The sequence below is a fragment of the Ornithorhynchus anatinus genome, chromosome X1, assembly GCF_004115215.2.
Source record: "Ornithorhynchus anatinus isolate Pmale09 chromosome X1, mOrnAna1.pri.v4, whole genome shotgun sequence".
In the NCBI taxonomy this organism is placed as follows: domain Eukaryota; kingdom Metazoa; phylum Chordata; class Mammalia; order Monotremata; family Ornithorhynchidae; genus Ornithorhynchus; species Ornithorhynchus anatinus.
The window spans coordinates 73,859,903-73,878,716 of record NC_041749.1 but is presented as its reverse complement, the minus strand read 5'-3'; the positions used below and the strand labels follow the sequence as shown (position 1 = coordinate 73,878,716).

General features: G+C 41.6%; 1 protein-coding gene across 2 annotated transcripts in view; it reads left to right on the top strand.

Annotated features, from left to right (window-relative positions):
• The window catches only part of CACNA2D3 (calcium voltage-gated channel auxiliary subunit alpha2delta 3), a 1,019,762-nt gene that overhangs the window by 468,482 nt on the left and 532,466 nt on the right, over positions 1-18,814 (top strand). For both annotated transcript variants that reach the window (XM_029052259.2, XM_029052258.2), the window contains exons 6-8: positions 6,543-6,674; positions 13,403-13,463; positions 13,551-13,701. In XM_029052259.2, the coding sequence (XP_028908092.1) occupies positions 6,543-6,674; positions 13,403-13,463; positions 13,551-13,701 (344 nt within the window). The remainder of the gene's footprint in view (positions 1-6,542; positions 6,675-13,402; positions 13,464-13,550; positions 13,702-18,814) is intronic.

The following is an 18,814-nucleotide window of genomic DNA, read 5'->3' as shown; positions in this document are numbered from 1 at the left end:
GATAGACACATTCTCTGCCCAACAAGGAGCTTATAGTCTAGAGACAAATTTCCCTATATTTAATGGACTTAGACAAATTAATAGGGATAATCTTTTCCCTTCAAATTTGCCAACAAAATTCAGAAAACATTAGGAACTAAGTCCCAAATCTTTAACTATTCCCAAATCACAGTGCTGCTGTATACAGACCGACAATTGTAGAAAGACTGTCACACTTAGCATTGCCATACAAACATGTGAAATGAAAATATAAATATTTGTCAATAAATTTGCTTCACAAACCAACATATATTAAGTGTTATAAATGGCTTGTAATTATCACTAAAGCCATTTATTATTTATCTACATTCAAATTAGAATGAATGAAAGGGATGCCATTTACTCACTGAAATGCAAGCAATGAAAATTAGCCATCTATTTTCTCTTTGATTAATCTGGGTCTATGCATGGTATTTAGCAAAAACTCTGCTTTGTTCCAAGTTTAAGTGGTTATAATTTCTGTAATCCTTCTTTCACTCTGTGCCTGGTTAATCCCTTAATATGGAACTGGAAGAGCAGTTCAAATTAATCATAAAACTGGAAATCAAATACAGGTCTATAAGGCCATATATAAACTGGGAATAATGTCTATCCCACTGTTGACTGGAATTTCGAATCTGTATACTTTTTTTTATATTAGTCACCTTTTTCCTATGTGCCAGTTACTGTACTAAGTGCCCTGTTAGAAACAAACTAATCAGGTCGGACACAGTCCATGTCCCAACAGTCCTAATCCCCATTTTATAGATGAGGAAACTGGAGCATAGTTAAGTAACTTTCCCAAGTTTATACAGCAGACACGTGGTGGAGTCAGGATTAGAACCCAGATCATCTGACTCCCAGGCCCTGTGCTCTTTCCACGAAGCCACACTACTTCCCAATTCTATTGTTGTTCCTCTAAAGAGTGAAACAGATTCGTGTTACAGGCCTAGCGAACTGAAATCAGAGTAGGGGGCAAAAGACCATGAAGGTTAGAAGAAATTTTTTAAAGATTCAGTGAAGCAGCAGTGTCAACTCATTCAACTTATTTGGAAACTGCTGGAAGACATCAGTGGCAGACAGCCTGCATGGCATGTGGAAATCAGAAATAGAGAGGCTTTCTTAGATCAGAGGATTGGGAATACCGTGATAGCAGAGGCAGAATCAAAAACAGTGTCAGGCACTGCAAATATCAGAATCCTTATGAACACTATTTATTGAGAGCCAATTGTGTGCAAAGAGCACTATGCTATGTGCTCGGGGAACATACACGATAAGTAAATAATGTGATCCCTATCCTTGAGGAGTTTTGAATATAACAGAGAATACAAGTAGACATACATGGATGAAATAGAATAATAAAGAGAACATGAGAACAGATATTATGGATAACAAGTGGGTAAGTCAGAGCAATAAAATTATTTTAAGTACATAATCATTGAAGTACCAAAGGTACTAGGTAGCAATGAGGATTGAGGAGGGATTAAATGGGGAATTTTAAAGGCTTTGAAAGAAGGCAAAACCTAATTTGAAGCTAAGGGTTAAGGGTGCTACAGGTGGCGGGGAAGGTGTAAGCATCAAGTCAGAAATGTATTCAGATGAAACACTGGCTGGGTATACCAAGGGGCAGCAGGGTGGTTATCATCTTCACCACTATTAGTATCAGCTATTGTGCAACTCCTGTGTACACAGCCCTAAACTTGGCACTTGAGAAAAATGCATAGGACATATGAAACATTTTACCTTCCCTTGAGCTGACATGGTGAGCCTTGAAGTAGATGGTCAGGAGCTTTGCCAGGAGAAGAAATGGAACACCACAGGAGCTGGGGAGTGATAGGCTCAAATAGGCTTTTAACAGAGGGACATCTGTTCTAAGTCCAAACCTGAAGATGATTAGAAGTTGTACCAGGAGAGAGACTATAAATAAGGGGAGGAAAGGGCAAATCTGTGAAATATCGATGAGCTGGCCAACCAAAAGCAGATTGAATATGAGAGGTAAATGGAGGAGGGGAGCCAAAGATGCTTAGATTGTAAATTTCCTAGGAAGAGAACTGGGACAAAATCCCATCTCCTGACCTCCAGTCCCATGCTCTTTACACTCCACTAGACTGTCTTTCCCATAAAACAACTGTTGTATCTTCCCGATCATCTGGTTTAGTATACTACACAGAATAGATAGTCAATAAATGCTACTGCAAATGATATTCTTTTAATGGTATTTAAGTGCTTACTAGGTGCCAGGCACTGTACTAAGCTGTGGGGTAGATAACAAGCTCATCAGGTTGGACACAGTCCATGCCCCACATGGGGCCCACAGTATTCATCCCTATTTTATGGATGAGGTAACTGAGGCACTTTGATCTAGGTATATCAAGGAAGAATGCAAAAATGGAAGGTTACTAGGGATACACCCTGGGGCTCAAACCAGTTTCTATCTACTACCAGTTTGACTGTTTGGGAGGGACATATTTTTTTCAAATACATTTCTTGTTAATACATTCCATCTGGGGCATAAATCTATGTGGGACATACCCCAGTTAGAGGTGCCAAGGTAAATTTAGAAGGACTATGCTGTTCAGACAAGATTCATCTATAAGGAGTTGTGTCCCATGACTCTCCAAGCCTGCTCCTGGCATCAATTTATCCTTCTCATTGAGAGATAACATTTTGTGTCTTCTAGCCTCCCTATGGTTCTGAATGGCCTCAGAGTTCTTCAGGGTCCACATAAATTGGTAGAGAGTGAAGACCCACAGTGCAGAGGTGCCAACACTCTTAGTCAGGAGTTGTTAATTAGCCTGTCTTTAGGACCAATCAGTACTCCCACCCTAAGACCCAGTCACTTGGGAAAATGCATCCCATTTACACCAGCCCAGCCTAAGGGTTGTGATTGTCGAATGGCCACTCAGTATATTTATTTGTTGTTATTTTGGATCTACCTTGGTGACTTGACTGGTGATGTGTGCTTTGTTTTCTTATCATTGTATGGTTCTTGTATTTATTAAGCACTTACTATGTGCCAAGCACTATACTAAGTGCTAAAGTAGATAGAAGATAATCAGGTTGGATACAATCCATGTCCTATATGGGGTGCTCAGTCTAAGTAGGAAGGAAGATAGATATTGAATCCCTATTTTAGAGATGAGGAAACTGAGATGCAAAGAAGTTAAGTGACTAGCCCAGTCATGCAGTAGGCAAGTGGCATGGCCAGAATAAGAACCCAGATGAATGTTTTAAAAATATGTTTTAAAAGCACATTAACATATAAGATATTTTAAGCAACTTTAGCCATTGTTCATTTGGACTTCTCTTGACATATACTGAATATTTATATTGAAGTTTAGTTGAAAGATGGCATAGAAATTTTTTTACCTGTTATTTCCCTTGATGAATGTGAGGCCGGAAAACAATTCAACTTTTTACACTCCATTAAAATCACATGCTAACCAATCTTCTGAAGTCAGTTCAGTGCTCTCATTTTACAAGTCAATGGAAGTATTATTTCAAAATATCCCATCAAATGGGTTTAATTTCTTAAAGCCAGATTGCTCTCATTTTTATTTTTAAACATTGGTTAGACATACAAGTTTCCCCAATTGCCTGAGGAGAATTGAGTTTCTTTTGGAAAAGTTATCATTTCAGAATCACACTTTATATTCGGATTGCATCTTGAAAAATCTTCAAACTGCTGGATTGCCTTTTCTAATGCTGCGTTTGTGCGGATAATAATAATAATAATGTTGGTATTTGTTAAGCGCTTACTATGTGCCGAGCACTGTTCTAAGCGCTGGGGTAGATACAGGGTAATCAGGTCATCCCATGTGAGGCTCACAGTTAATCCTCATTTTACAGATGAGGTAACTGAGGCACAGAGAAGTTAAGTGACTTGCCCACAGTCACACAGCTGACAAGTGGCAGAGCTGGGATTCAAACTCATGACCTCTGACTCCCAAGCCCGTGCTCTTTCCACTGAGCCACGCTGCTTCTCACACAAAAGGCAGAGATTGCTCTAATTCTAGAAATCACCTTTGATGATTTCAAGGCTTTAAAAATAGGACAAAGAAAAAAGCTAATTGAACAAATTGGAATGATTTGACTCATCTGTTTAGGCAGTGAGTTTGCTTAAATATATTTTAATCAGCTTCCACCTATGGGACATTTTTATAGGACTCAAAAGTGAATGAAGTCATTGTTGATTAATAAAATCCCTTGGAATTTTCACAGGATAGCTAGTGTATTCATATCTTGGATGTAGATTAATTTAAATGACTTTTGCACCAATGATAAAAATCAAAATTCACTTTCAAGCCCAAGCTAGAAAGGACTCCATTTTCCTGGAGCCACTTACAAAAAACCAATTTTTTGTGTCCCCTAAGAAAGTTCTTGAATTTGTAAATTTTTCCACCAGTGATTATATATACTGTTATTATTCTGTCTGGGTGTTAAGGTGCTTTCTTCAGGATTTTTCCAGTAGAATGAGGACTCTCTTGCACCTAACATAGAAGCAACAGATCCAGGAGTTTTAGATGAATTATTGATGTTGCTATTTATGAACTCTCTAATTATTCCATTTTTTTCTTTGCCGTCAGAAAGATTATTGTTTGCAGTGTAAAGTTGGGGAATAGAATGAATGTTTCTGAAATTTTTCAATCTGCAAACTGGGCATACCAAGTGTACCTCAGTAGAGCTCTTTGATGTACTCCAGACTAGATGACAGAGTCCAGATCTCTCCTTGTCTATAGTTACTCCCCGACATCGCTACCTACATTGAGCACATAGCCATACTTTGTTTTGGAAGGTGACATTACTGACAGTGAGATTCTGTTCATGTCTGTGGGTGTGACTGAAAAGATCTAAGTTGAACTGACAATCCATTCCACATTGTGTGCATGGAAAGAAAGTTCTCAGCTGTGTTTGTCGCATGCAGAGTCTGTTGCTGTTTTTTGAAACTGTATCTTCCCAAAGTTCCTACTGGAGGAGAGCAACTCCTCTCCTGCTTGCAGCCCACCAGATTGGCCTATCTGTTATCAGTGTTTCCAATGATTACATAACAATGTCTGAGACTGTATTTCAGTATGTATTCAACAGCTTCTTTTTAAAAATAGCAACAATACACTAAATGTTTCCCTAGTCACCTTGTAGCCTACCTTTTGTACTCCTAGGGAGCAAATTTAGGTCCTGGAAAAATTGACCGCAATGTCCATATGATTGTGGGATATATCGATGTGTTATCTGCTCATTGAGAAGCAACGTGGAAAGAGCATGGGCTGGGGAGTTAGACAACCTGGCCTCTAATCCTAGTTCCACCACTTGCTTGCTGTGTGACCTTGGTCAAGTCACTTAACTTCTCTGTGCCTCAATTACCTCACCTGCAAAATGGGGATCAAGACAGTGAGCCCTATGTGGGACAGAGACTGTGCCCAACCTGATTTTCTGTATCTACCCCAGCACTTAGTACAGAGTCTGGCACATAGTAATTGCTCAATAAATACCATAAATATTGTGAATGAACAAAGGTGATTGAATGCTTTAAAGATAAGTGCTTGGATTGATTTGGTGGCAGTTTGGATAGAGAGCAAATGGATTTTAGCAGTGTTCTGAAAAGTTGAACTGACAGTATTTGGTGACAGATTGAATATGTAGGTTGAATGAAAGAGATGAGTAGAACATAACACCAAGTTTACAGTTTTCTTGAGAAAGGAAGGATAGTGGTGCTGTCTAAAGTGACAGGGTTTGGAAGACCATAAGGAGTTCTGTTTTGGATATGTTAAGTGTGATGTTATTTGATATCATGGAACATCACATCTGGGTACTTCCCATCCATGAACTAGTGGAGTCTCCATTTACTCCTTTCCTGCACACTTGATTTCTTTCTCAGCCTTCTGAATGGTTGGAATTGGGAAGAGAAATTGAATGTCAAACAGATCTAAGGAATGCAAGAGGATCATGGATTGAATCTGTGAATTCCACAGCCTCCTTTCCCAGAACCCCAAGAAAGTTTGTGTTTTTGCTTTTGTGTTTTGTTTATTCTGACTCCCCAAAATGTTTCTGGTTTAGAGACATTGGAGGCTCCTACACTTTTTCTAAAACTATGTGATTTTCTTCTAGCTGTAGATCCAGATTGAAAAATAACAAATCTTGAAGGAGTCAGACTTCTGCTGGGTTGGAAATTGCAGACAGTGGTAGCATGCGGCTTTCAAATTATTGTCATATTGGGAACCGTTATGTAACTGTTCCAGAGTGATCTTCACTGCTTCAAGGATGCAAGGAGCAGAGCAGGCCTTGTAGTTATTGGAGTGCAAGCTTTGCATGTTGCTATTCAGCCCCTTAAAATGGTCTGAGACAGTTTCCAAGTTTCTGACTTCTCTATGTGTTAAATCAAACCAGCATTTTAAATGAGATTCTCCTCACCGATATTCCTTTAGCTTCTGCATTTAGTGACAAAAGGCTTATCTTTTACTTTTCCCTGATTTGTGGTTGTTGGGCCCAATTTTGGTGTGTAACCCGTGCCATCTTTTGTCTTTCAGATCCAGCGATCGTTAATGGCGTTTTTTGGTCGGAATCCTTAAATAAAGTTTTTGTTGATAACTTTGACCGTGATCCCTCTCTTATATGGCAGTATTTTGGGAGTGCAAAAGGATTTTTCAGACAGTATCCAGGTAAGTATCATATATCACTTCTAACACAAACAGAAATGAGGTCAAAACAGAGGTATGCATACTAAGAAATGTGGTGTTCCTCTCCATGGGAGGAGGAGATAAGCAATTTGAGATGTAAGGAAATATGGGGCAAAAAATACTGTTTCAGTTTCAGGAAGTTAGATTTCTAAAATTGAGCCTGTCTTGGTTTTTCTCTGCCCTCACATTGCCAGTCCAGAGGGCAGAGGAGCACATTGTTCTTTCACTAAGAATTCAAAATCAGATGGTATTGTTTCTGTCTGAGGTGCTGCTGATTCCAGTGAACACCTATCACAAAAAATCAATAACACCCAAAATGGTTCTCTAAAGAATTTGTTCCCCAAGTCTAGAGGAGAACAAATGGAGTCTTTGAGGCTTTCCTTTCCTTGGACTTTCCATTTTTTTGCCAGTAGGATTGAATTTTTCCTATGCCTCTGCTTTTTCATTAAAAATGGAAGCTTTAATTTTGCTTGCAAGTTGTGAAAGTCTGACTTGAGGATGTATTTGTGTTAACATTGCAGCTGCAGACATTAGCTACAGGAACCTGAAAAGAGCCCCTCTAATTTTGGAGGAAATAAATAGCACTCTTTTGTTAATGTCTTTAATAAGGAAAGCTATAGTTCTGACACCTCTATGTTAAATAAAATCGATTTTTTTTATCTGCAGACAGTTTCCTTATTGCAGTTCTTTGTGTCTGCTGTATTTAGTTACAGGGAGCTTATCACTCTTCAAACTTTCCCATTTATGTAGTCTTATTTTCTGCTTACACCAAAGGAGTTCTGTCCTTCAGGACACACACAGCACATCCTTGAGCTCACATAGGCTTAAATAATAAACAGCCAGTTGGAGTTAATTTTACAATAAGCATTGGGCTATTAAAGGTCTTGGGTCACAGGAATATAGTTTGTTTAGATGAAAGCTTGTGAAAGATAATTAGATACAGATGTGTCAAACTTGCCTCAAGATATTTGAATATCCCATCTAGGGAACTGGGGTAGAGTTGTATAGATAGGAATTGGTATACAGGAATGAGAAAGCACATCTATCAGATCTGCTCTGTCCAGTGCATAAGTCTTCTCTTCTTCATCTTGAAGGATTTCCTATAGATTCATGGAAAGTAACAAGGGAAAAATAAGAAATGAAGAGTGAGTTAAAACTAGAGGTGTAAGCGTAGTTGATCATATTAAGTGCTTACTGTGTGCAGAGCACTGAACAAAGGGTTTGGGAGAGTACAATATAACAATGAACAGACACAGACCCTGCCCACAACGAGCTTACAGTCCAGAAGGAAGAAGACTTTTATGTACATAAATATGATTAATGTGGAACATTTTATAATTACAGCACTTTATGACTTAAAAAATTCTCTGTGGCAGTCTATATTAAACCGAACTTCCATCTGAGTTCCATGTATCTTCATCATTATTGTCAACATTATCCTATATATTTATATTGGTAAGGGCTGCCACACCAAGATCAACATATGTAAACAGTAGAATGAGCCAACTAGCAGGTGGTAGGATGTGGTTAGGTCTGGAGGGCCAATCAGGAGATGTCCAGGAGCTGAGAGGCGACCCCACTGGGGAAGATGTGGGCCATTCAAATGAATATGGCAGGAGGTGGCTACTTAGGGAAGTGGTAGGAAGCAGTCAAACTAGAGCCAAAGACATTTGAGGTACTGAACCCAGGGGATAGCTGGAGGCATTGGAAACTGGGGAAGTTAGAAGCTAACAGAGATACAGGGCTTGAAGCAGACCAGAAAATTGATGGGAGCCAGAGAGAAAGTGGACTAGGCACAGAGGTTGAGAGGACTAGGGAGAAGGGGAGTTAAAGGACCAGAGTTCAACAAGGAGGCAGCATGCCTAGTGGTAGAGCATGAACCTGAGAGTCAGAAGGACCTGGCTTCTCATCCTGGCTCAACCACGTCTGCTGTGTGACCTTGGGCAAGTCACTTCACTTCTCTGTGCCTCACTTGCCTCATCTTTAAAAATAGGGATTAAGATTGTAAGCCCCATGTGAGACATGGACTGTGTCCAACCTGATTATCTTATATCTACTCTAGCGCATAGTACAGTGCTTGGTTCATAGTAAGTGCATAACAAATGCCATAAAAACCCCCAACAAAACAGAATGTGGGAAAGAGATTGGTTTCAGAGAGGAGAGTGTTGAGGGAAGAAAGTTTTGAGAAGGAAGAGAAATAGAGAGAGAGGGATGGGAAAAGCAGGGAGAAGAGATGAAGTAGTCAGGGAGGAAAGTGAAAGGAAGGATAGATGAAGGTGACAGAGAGAAGAGGTGAGGGGAACCCAAACGATGGAACTGATGGGGACAGGGCAGAGGACTCAGGATAATTTGCCAAAGAAAACCATTAGAATGGGTAAAGGGAAGGCTTAAAAGTGAGTGAGAGGTGAAAGATATTGCCTAAAGGTCTGGGAGATGAGATAATAATAATAATGTTGGTATTTGTTAAGCGCTTACTATGTGCCGAGCACTGTTCTAAGCGCTGGGGTAGACACAGGGTAATCAGGTTGTCCCACATGAGGTGGACAGAGATGAATAGGAGGGCATGGAACAGAAAACTGAACTTGTCAACTTTTCTCCTAAAATCCTCCTCTCCTCCTAACTTCCCTATCATTATCAAATCCACTATCTTCCCTGTTACTCAAGCCCGCAACTTGAGTATCATTTTTGACTCCACATTATGCTGCTGTCACATATGATGTACTGTTCCAACCTGCCAGTTTTTCCTCAAAAACATTGCATTTATCTGCCCTGTCTTCTCCACCCATATCCTGGTTTAAGTGCGCATCATATTACTATTAGACTATTGCAGGGAGGCCAATCCTCATGAAATGAATAGCCACAAACCAAAATCATAATATGGGTGACAGTTGCAGATTAAAAGAAAAATTCCTTTAACCATAATGGTGAGCTGTTGGGGGATGGTGGGAAGGCAGTGAGCAAGAGATAGCTAGGGCAGGGACTGGGAGTAGGGCTGGGTAATATATTCCTCTCCAGCCCACATGGGTGGAGACTCCAGGAAAAGGGCTGGAGCAGTACTACCCTGCAGTCCACCACCATGGTGAAAAGCATATGTTAACTAGGTTTTCACTGTGAGAGGCATGGCAAGTGAAGAGCAGCCACATATAACATATAGCTTGTGAACTGCTCTCTGGCCACCCCTGGTCAACTGTATTGGTCTCCACTCTGGTGTCCCTCTATCTCCAGCCTCTCCACCATCAGTCCATTTTCCATGTTGTTGTTCAGCTCTACTTTCTGAAAATGCCTCTTAGAACCTATCTTCTCTCTTCTCAAAACCCTCCAATTATTACTCATTTCCTTCCTCATCGAGCAAAAACTCCTCCTTACCATTGGTGTAAGGCTCTCCAATAGCTCTTTTCACTTTATCAGCTCTCTTCATCCACTACTTCCCTAATCTCACTCTTCACCCCTCCCAAGCCCACCTCTTACCTGTTCCCCACTCTCATCTAATGCTTCTAACTCCTCCTTCCCAGTATTACCTGATCCTGGAACTCCTTTCCCCTCCAAGTCTGCCAGACTTTAACCCTCCCCACTGTCAAAGCTCTCTTAAAGTCCCATCTTCTCCCACAAGCCTTTCTTCTCGTCTGTAAACTCGTTGTGGGCAGGGATGTGTCTGTTATATTGTTGTGTTGTACTCTCCCAAGTGCTTAGTATGGTGTTCTTCACATAGTAAGTGCTTAATAAATATTATTGATTCCTCAAGTAATTATTAGTATCCCAAATCAGCAATGCTTCAAACACCTCTTGCACTGATTTAATTATGCACATCCTCAGCCTTTGAGTACGTATACGTATATGATTGCACATTCCACTAGTTATCAATTATTATTATGGTATCATGGTAATTATTAAACACTTAATATGTACCAAGAACTATACTAAGAGCTAGGATATCACAGAGATGGTAGACATATTACCTGTTCACAATGAGTTTACGGTCTAGAGAGGGAGACAGGCATTACTATAAATAAATGATGGATATGGACATAACTGCTGTGGAGCTGAGGGAGAGGTGAATAAAGAGTGCAAATCTAAGTGCAAGGGTGGTTCAGAAGGGAGTTAGAGAAGAGGATATGAGGGGCTTGGGAAAGTCTCTTGGAGATGTGCCTTCAATAAGACACATCCTTCTTGAAGCTTTTGTTCTAATTTTTCATTGCTGTACTACTATTTTTTAATTGCCCATTACTCTTCTGCTACTGCTTCCCAACTAACCACACCTCTTCTCAAGCATTTGTGGTTTTGTTTCATCATACTAATCCTGTTTATGGTTGATGTAAATATGGTATTTGTTCAGTATTTACTATGTGCCAAGCACTGGGGTAGATACAAGTTAATCAGGTCTCCCATGGGGCTCACAATCTAAGCAGACGTGAGAGCAAGTATAGAATCCCCATTATGCAGATGAGGCAACTGAGGCACAGAGAAGTTAAGGGACATGTCCCAGGTCACACAGAAGGTAAGTGGTAGAGCCGAGTATAGAACTCAGGTCCTCAGATGGCCTCTTTCCTTTAAGCCGTGCTGCTTCCAAAATTTCAACTCACCATCTAGCTGGTCTTGAGTTATTCTGCTGTCATCCATGCTCCTTACCTGTGCCCACCTAGTGAGGGTGTGGAGTAGACCAGATGATTTCTCTGAATCCCTTCCAGCTCTATGAATCTCTGCTTCTGGTATGGGGTCAGAGCCCTAGCATTCAGACAGCAGTGAGTATTTTCATCTTTACCATTTCCCGCTCCACTGTTAGTTGGTGGCATGGGCAGGGCTGGGGAAAGAGATCCTGCCCTCTAGAACTTTGAAATTTTGCTAAAGCTGTGTTGAGATTGTAAAGACTGATGGGCTGGTCGCAGTGGCTTACGATGAGAAGTGCAGTTTTACCTCAGATGAGGGTGCAAGCTGACCAAACTAGCTTCTGTATGGGCTCCATCTGTATTCTCTTCAGCACCCCTCCCTAAATGGCTCTGGTGGGACCACAAAAGCCACATCATTGCAGTCAGGGAATCAGTTAATTCTGTGGCCCAGTAAAGCTCACAATTGAAGTGTTCTGGGAGGCACAATGAGAGTACCCTTGATCTTTGAGATTTGAGGTTTCAGCTGCTTTTTGTGTGGTATTTTTCCTAGTCTAAAAAATAATTTCTGTTCTCATTATAACATAAACATTTCTGAAATGTCCCTTCACCCGTAGAATTCTATCCAAAAATACATATGCACTGTTTAAATGTTGAGTGACTTAGAAGTTGACCATCTTCATTAGTTATTTTTTTAGTTCCAGAACAATGATCACTGCCTCTTGGTACAGCCTACTTCCCCAAAACAACTTGCCTTAAACCTTAGCATCAACTTCAAAACTGTCCTCAACACCATGAGATTACCCCTCATCCTCCAACACTCCCCAAGAAAAGACCTCATTATTACTATCGATCCATCCACACTTTCCTGGCTGTGGGAATTTGCTGGAAATCTTACATTGGTCCAGTTTACTATTGATATCTGGGACATCACAGACTCACTCCTACTTGGAAAAAATGGCTAGCAAAATGCTCCTTTTTTTCTTTAAACTTAGCTCTCCAAGTAGTGTCAAGGATAGCAGCGAATTGATTCTCATATCAAAGGAAACTGGTAGATGTTTGCAACCACTGTCTTTCATTGGGTTATTTTTGTAGGGCTGAGAATCATTATTATGGAGAAGCACAGGCACTAGTTAAAAATGGTGAGGTGGGAAGCCAATAGGAATGCCACTAGTAAACATCATTTTCCAACATAACACATATAAAAGTTCCTCCTGATAGACAGATGTGGTTTTATTGTGCGTTAGCTTGTGCATATTGATTACTTCCCAGTATTGACATACGGGAAACTGGCTCATTTGCCGTCAGCCTTGCAAGAAACGAGTTAGTAGACTCTTTATTTACCTAAAGGAATGAGGAGTGCATGTGTGTTCACTGACCTTAAATCCTTAGCTTGGCATGGAACCTCCCTTATCTATGTGGAGTTGCACATCTGCCTTTTTCCCAGGAAACAGGCCTTCATCCTTCGATCTCAGAACTCTTCCACTATAGAAAGGCAAATTTCATTATTCCATGTGGAAGTATCCCTTGTATTTAAATTTGAAGTAACTTGCATGGCCAAAAATATCTTGATGTAAAAAACAGGGTGGAGAAATAAGCCTGTTGATATTCTGTGCTGGAAACCTAGTATTGTATTCCCTCTGTCCCACAAGCCAGAGACATTACCTCATCAGAATCAAGTGATCTGTGGCAAAATGTCTGACACCAAGCCATTGAGTGATGCCATCAGGACGGACAGCTTTTGGCTGTTCCAAGAGGAGTAGTAAGGGCGATGGGGAAAATAATTTGGTTAATTATAATGCTCAGGCCAAGCAGAGAGAGGCCCTAGCCAGACTCACAAGCTTGATGGACAGAGCAGTTCTGCAGTGGGCTTTACTCTTCAGTAGGGATCTTGAGCAGCTGAGAAGGATGATTGTGTTTCCTGTAGTGCTATTTTGTTAAAGTGCTTTTCCAGAGTTGGCTATCACTATGTGACCAGCAACTGGTGTTGGTTTTTGCAGTAATTTTCAAGGATGTCTGCTCAATCAGCAAAGCAGTACAGTCCATGAAGTGCTACTTCTAAACATTTGAACTTTCTCCTGTTTTCTTATAATCCAATCTTTATTACAGGTATTAAATGGGAACCAGATGAAAATGGAGTTATTGCCTTTGACTGCAGAAACCGAAAATGGTAGGCAAATAGTCAACCTTCAGTGTTTGTTTAAGGAAAGTACAGTGATATTTTTAAGATTAATTTTTGCTTTTTATCCTGACCTAGGTATATCCAAGCAGCCACTTCTCCAAAAGATGTAGTCATTTTAGTGGACGTGAGTGGTAGTATGAAAGGACTCCGCCTGACAATTGCTAAGCAAACAGTGTCTTCTATTTTGGATACCCTAGGAGACGATGATTTCTTCAACATAATTGCTGTGAGTTCATCTGTTAGTTTTTCTCTCCTTTGCTGTTTTTTTAAATCTTTTTTCTCATCCAAATGACTTTAATTCTGCCATTGGGCATGTAGCATCTAGAAAACTGAAGATTCCAATTGTATAATCCTGTATAAGGGGCTCAGTAAATGGATGGTTTTCTGGAATTTGCTCAGTAAGCATGTTCCCCTCTCTAACTCACCTTATAGCCACTATTCCTGGCAGGGGAGCAGAGCACCTTGTAGTTCATTCTGGGATATTTCCTTTTCAGAACCATGGTAACCAAATATCCCATTGAGCTCCCCAGAACAATTTGATAGGAAAACATCTCAGGCAGCTGCATTTTTTAGATTCTCTTCTTCATTCATTTCCCCATTTTGGGGTGCCCACATTAAATGGTGTCTGCACACCATGTGAATTTTGGGTTTGGGTTATTCATGCTGTAGTTGACAGAAATGATTAGTCATGTTCCTGTGATATTCATTCATTCATTCATTCATTCATTCAATAGTATTTATTGAGCGCTTACTATGTGCAGAGCACTGTACTAAGCGCTTGGGATGAACAAGTCGGCAACAGATAGAGACAGTCCCTGCCGTTTGACGGGCTTACAGTCTAATCAGGGGAGACAGACAGACAAGAACAATGGCAATAAACAGAGTCAAGGGGAAGAACATCTCGTAAAAACAATGGCAACTAAATAGAATCAAGGCGATGTACAATTCATTAACAGAATAAATAGGGTAACGAAAAGATATACAGTTGAGCGGACGAGTACAGTGCTGTGGGGATGGGAAGGGAGAGGTGGAGGAGCAGAGGGAAAAGGGGAAAATGAGGGTTTAGCTGCGGAGAGGTAAAGGGGGGATGGCAGAGGGAGTAGAGGGAGAAGAGGAGCTCAGTCTGGGAACGCCTCTTGGAGGAGGTGATTTTTAAGTAGGGTTTTGAAGAGGGAAAGAGAATCAGTTTGGCGGAGGTGAGGAGGGAGGGCGTTCCAGGACCGCGGGAGGACGTGACCCAGGGGTCGACGGCGGGATAGGCGAGACCGAGGGGCGGTGAGGAGGTGGGCGGCAGAGGAGCAGAGCGTGCGGGGTGGGCGGTAGAAAGAGAGAAGGGAGGAGAGGTAGGAAGGGGCAAGGTGATGGAGAGCCTTGAAGCCTAGAGTGAGGAGTTTTTGTTTGGAGCGGAGGTTGATAGGCAACCACTGGAGTTGTTTAAGAAGGGGAGTGACATGCCCAGATCGTTTCTGCAGGAAGATGAGCTGGGCATCGGAGTGCAGAATAGACCGGAGCGGGGCGAGAGAGGAGGAAGGGAGGTCAGAGAGAAGGCTGACACAGTAGTCTAGCCGGGATATAACGAGAGCCCGTAACAGTAAGGTAGCCGTTTGGGTGGAGAGGAAAGGGCAGATCTTGGCGATATTGTAGAGGTGAAACCGGCAGGTCTTGGTAACGGATAGGATGTGTGGGGTGAACGAGAGGGACGAGTCAAGGACGACACCGAGATTGCGGGCCTGCGAGACGGGAAGGATGGTCGTGCCATCCACGGTGATAGAGAAGTCTGGAAGTGGACCGGGTTTGGGAGGGAAGATGAGGAGCTCAGTCTTGCTCATGTTGAGTTTTAGGTGGCGGGCCGACATCCAGGTGGAGATGTCCCGGAGGCAGGAGGAGATGCGAGCCTGAAGGGAGGGGGAGAGGACAGGGGCGGAGATGTAGATCTGCGTGTCATCTGCGTAGAGATGGTAGTCAAAGCCGTGAGAGCGGATGAGTTCACCGAGGGAGTGAGTGTAAATGGAGAACAGAAGAGGGCCAAGAACTGACCCTTGAGGAACTCTAACAGTTAAAGGATGGGAGGGGGAGTGGCTCCAGCGTAGGAGACCGAGAATGATCGGCCAGAGAGGTAAGAGGAGAACCAGGAGAGGACAGAGTCCGTGAAGCCAAGGTGAGATAAGGTATGGAGGAGGAGGGGATGGTCGACAGTGTCAAAGGCAGCAGAGAGGTCAAGGAGGATCAGAATGGAGTAGGAGCCATTGGATTTGGCAAGAAGGAGGTCATGGGTGACCTTAGAGAGAGCAGCCTCGGTAGAGTGGAGGGGACGGAAGCCAGATTGGAGGGGGTCTAGGAGAGAATGGGAGTTAAGGAATTCTAGGCATCGATTGTAGACGACTCGTTCTAGGATTTTGGAAAGGAAGGGTAGTAGGGAGATAGGACGATAACTGGAGGGGGAAGTGGGGTCAAGAGCGGTTTTTTTTAGGATGGGGGAGATGTGGGCATGTTTGAAGGCAGAGGGGAAGGAGCCCTTGGAGATTGAGTGGTTACACAAGCTCGTATTTACTAAAGGCCTAGTGAACATGGCTGACAAAGCCAATGAACTACATCAGTTTCAACGTTTTTTGCCCAGTGAAGTGAGTGGGGGGTGAGCCTCCATTACTAAAGTCTCATTTACTCTCTAGTATTGACTGAAATTTTCTCCAGGCACTCTCCATTTAGAAAGGGCAAGAATTCAGAACTAGATGGAGGATAGGTGGGTGAGCAAAGGCTTTGATGTCCAATATTAGGGGCTCACTTTGAGACTACGCCAGTATGAAAAGATTTTTGGGGGGGCATAACTTTGTGACTGTGGGTGCCCAGGGCCCAATTTGTATATGAAAACTTTGATTAAACCTGTAATTTGGCCTCCCTTTAGAAGTGTAAGTGATCGAATCCGACATATCCTACAGGATTTACTCTTTTTAGTGGATAAGGAGCAGGTACATTAGTACTATCTAAATAATCTTAAATCATTCATTGAGTAAAAATCTGGGGGTCACAGTATAGGAAAGCTTAATTACATTGTCAATTTGGTGTCAATAATTCCTTATTGACCTTTGGATGAAAGTGATCAATTGAAATAATCTAAGTACAGTTCATTTAGTGATTTAGAATATATAATCAAAACAATTACACTGATTAAAAGCCCATTTGTCCTGATTATTCCTGATTGTTATTATGAGACTTGTTAATTATTGTAGAATATATGAGAAAATTTCTCTCCAATAATTTGATTGGAGAAAAATATTGGGATTAGCCCTTTCAGTTGTTTGCCATCTTCATAGATCTTCCTGTCAGGAGATACCTACATTCCACTTTGAATCTACGGGCAAGGCTGGAGGAGAGTTCCCTCCTGGCCACGCCTTGTGCCTCAGTTTCCTCATATGTAAATGGCATTAAATACCTGTCCTTCCTCACTCTTAAACTGTGAGCCTAATGTTGGAGAAGGGACGGTCTGATCTGTCTATACTGCATCTACTCCAATGGTTAGTACTGTTTTTTTGGCACTTAGTAAGTGCTCAATAAATACCATAGTTTTCATTAATCATGATTAGAAATGGAACCCAGATAGCCACATTGTTTCCTGAAGTTATCTGTTACCTGGTGGGATATATTTGTGGTTTACATTTTAGCCCACTCTTATCCAGAATCCTGGGCCTCAAGGACAAGAGTTTACAGTAAACTCTCTAGAAATGTGAGATTTTAACAGTGGGGCTTAGTGAGAAGAAAACGATCTTGGGAGTCAGAGGACCTGAGTTCTAATATGCCACTTGCCTGCTGTGTGACCTTAAACAAGTTACTTAACTTCTCTGTGTCTGTTTCTTCATCAGCAAAATGGGGCTTCAATACCGGTTCTCCCCTCCACTTTGACTATGAGCCCCATGTGGGGCAGGCAGTGGGTCTGACTTAATTATCTTTTACCTACCTCAGTGCCTGGCACAAAGTAAGAACTTAAATACCAAAATAATTATTATTCATGCATATTTATTGAGGACCTATTATGTTAGAGCACTTTATTAGATGCTTAGGGGCATACAGTAAGAGTAACAGGAATGGTCCTTGCCTTCAGGGAGCATACAATATACTGGAATTTCACTGTTAAAAATATAGAATATTTACTTTTATAAAGGCTACTTGCAGCTATAATCCACCTACATCATTGTATGACTATTAGTCTTTGCACTCGCTGTGCCTCATTCTCACCTGGCCTGCCGTCGACCTCTGGCCCACGGCCTACCTCTGACCTGGAATGCCCTCCCTCCTCACATTTGCCAAACTAGCTCTCTACACCCACTTTGAAGCCCTAGTGAGAGCTCACCTCCTCCAGAAGGCCTTACCAGACTGAGCCCCACTTTTCCTCTGCTCCTCCTCCCCTCCCCATTGCCCCTACTCCCTCCCTCTGCTCTACCCCCTTCCCCGCCCCACAGCACTTGTGTATATTTGTACATATTCATTATTCTATTGATTTTATTAATGATGTGTATATATCTATAATTCTACTTACCTATTTTAACGCTAATGATGCCTGTCTACTTGTTTTGTTGTCTGTCTCCCCCTCCTGGATTGTGAGCCCATTGTTGGGTAGGGTTTGTCTCTGTTGCCAAATTGTACTTTCCAAGTGCTTAGTACAGTGCTGTGCACACAGTAAGCATTCAATAAATAAGATTGAATGAATGAATGAATAACACATTAACATATGCAATTTTTAATCCCTCAGAAGGAGACCTCTGTAACAATTGAAATTAATAATGGAGTCAGATTTTTCCAGGGTTTAAAGTATGTAGAAGAAATAGACTATACACTTTAGGTCTCTAGATACCATATCCTGAACAGAAACAGTAACTTACAAAAGGCATTGTTTCTTTCAAACACTTTTGTCCCTAGCAGTTAGACACGGCTCACCAATGTGAAAAGGAGCCCTTTCAAATTTCAAAATTCCAAGGATCACTCAGTTTGCTCACAGAGCAATGTGCTCTCCTTAGCAATGGGACTCTCATTGAAGTTGGTTCTGCATTCTGTGGGACTAGATGAAACCACATCTAATTTTCACAAGTCTGCCTTTCGAGGATGCCTGTTGTAAACTGTAGTTGTTATTCCATTCCGTATGCTGGAGGGACAATAACCAAAGCCTGTACCAAACACCCCAAATAATCAGGCAAAATGCCCAACAGTAAACCAGAAAGTACTGTATGCAGTAATCATTACTCATAACAATGATTGGTATCCCAAGGGTAAACAATTAGTCCTCTTGCAAAATCTATAGGCATAATGGCCTCACAAATTGCAATGTGCTAAATAATACCCAGGTCTCA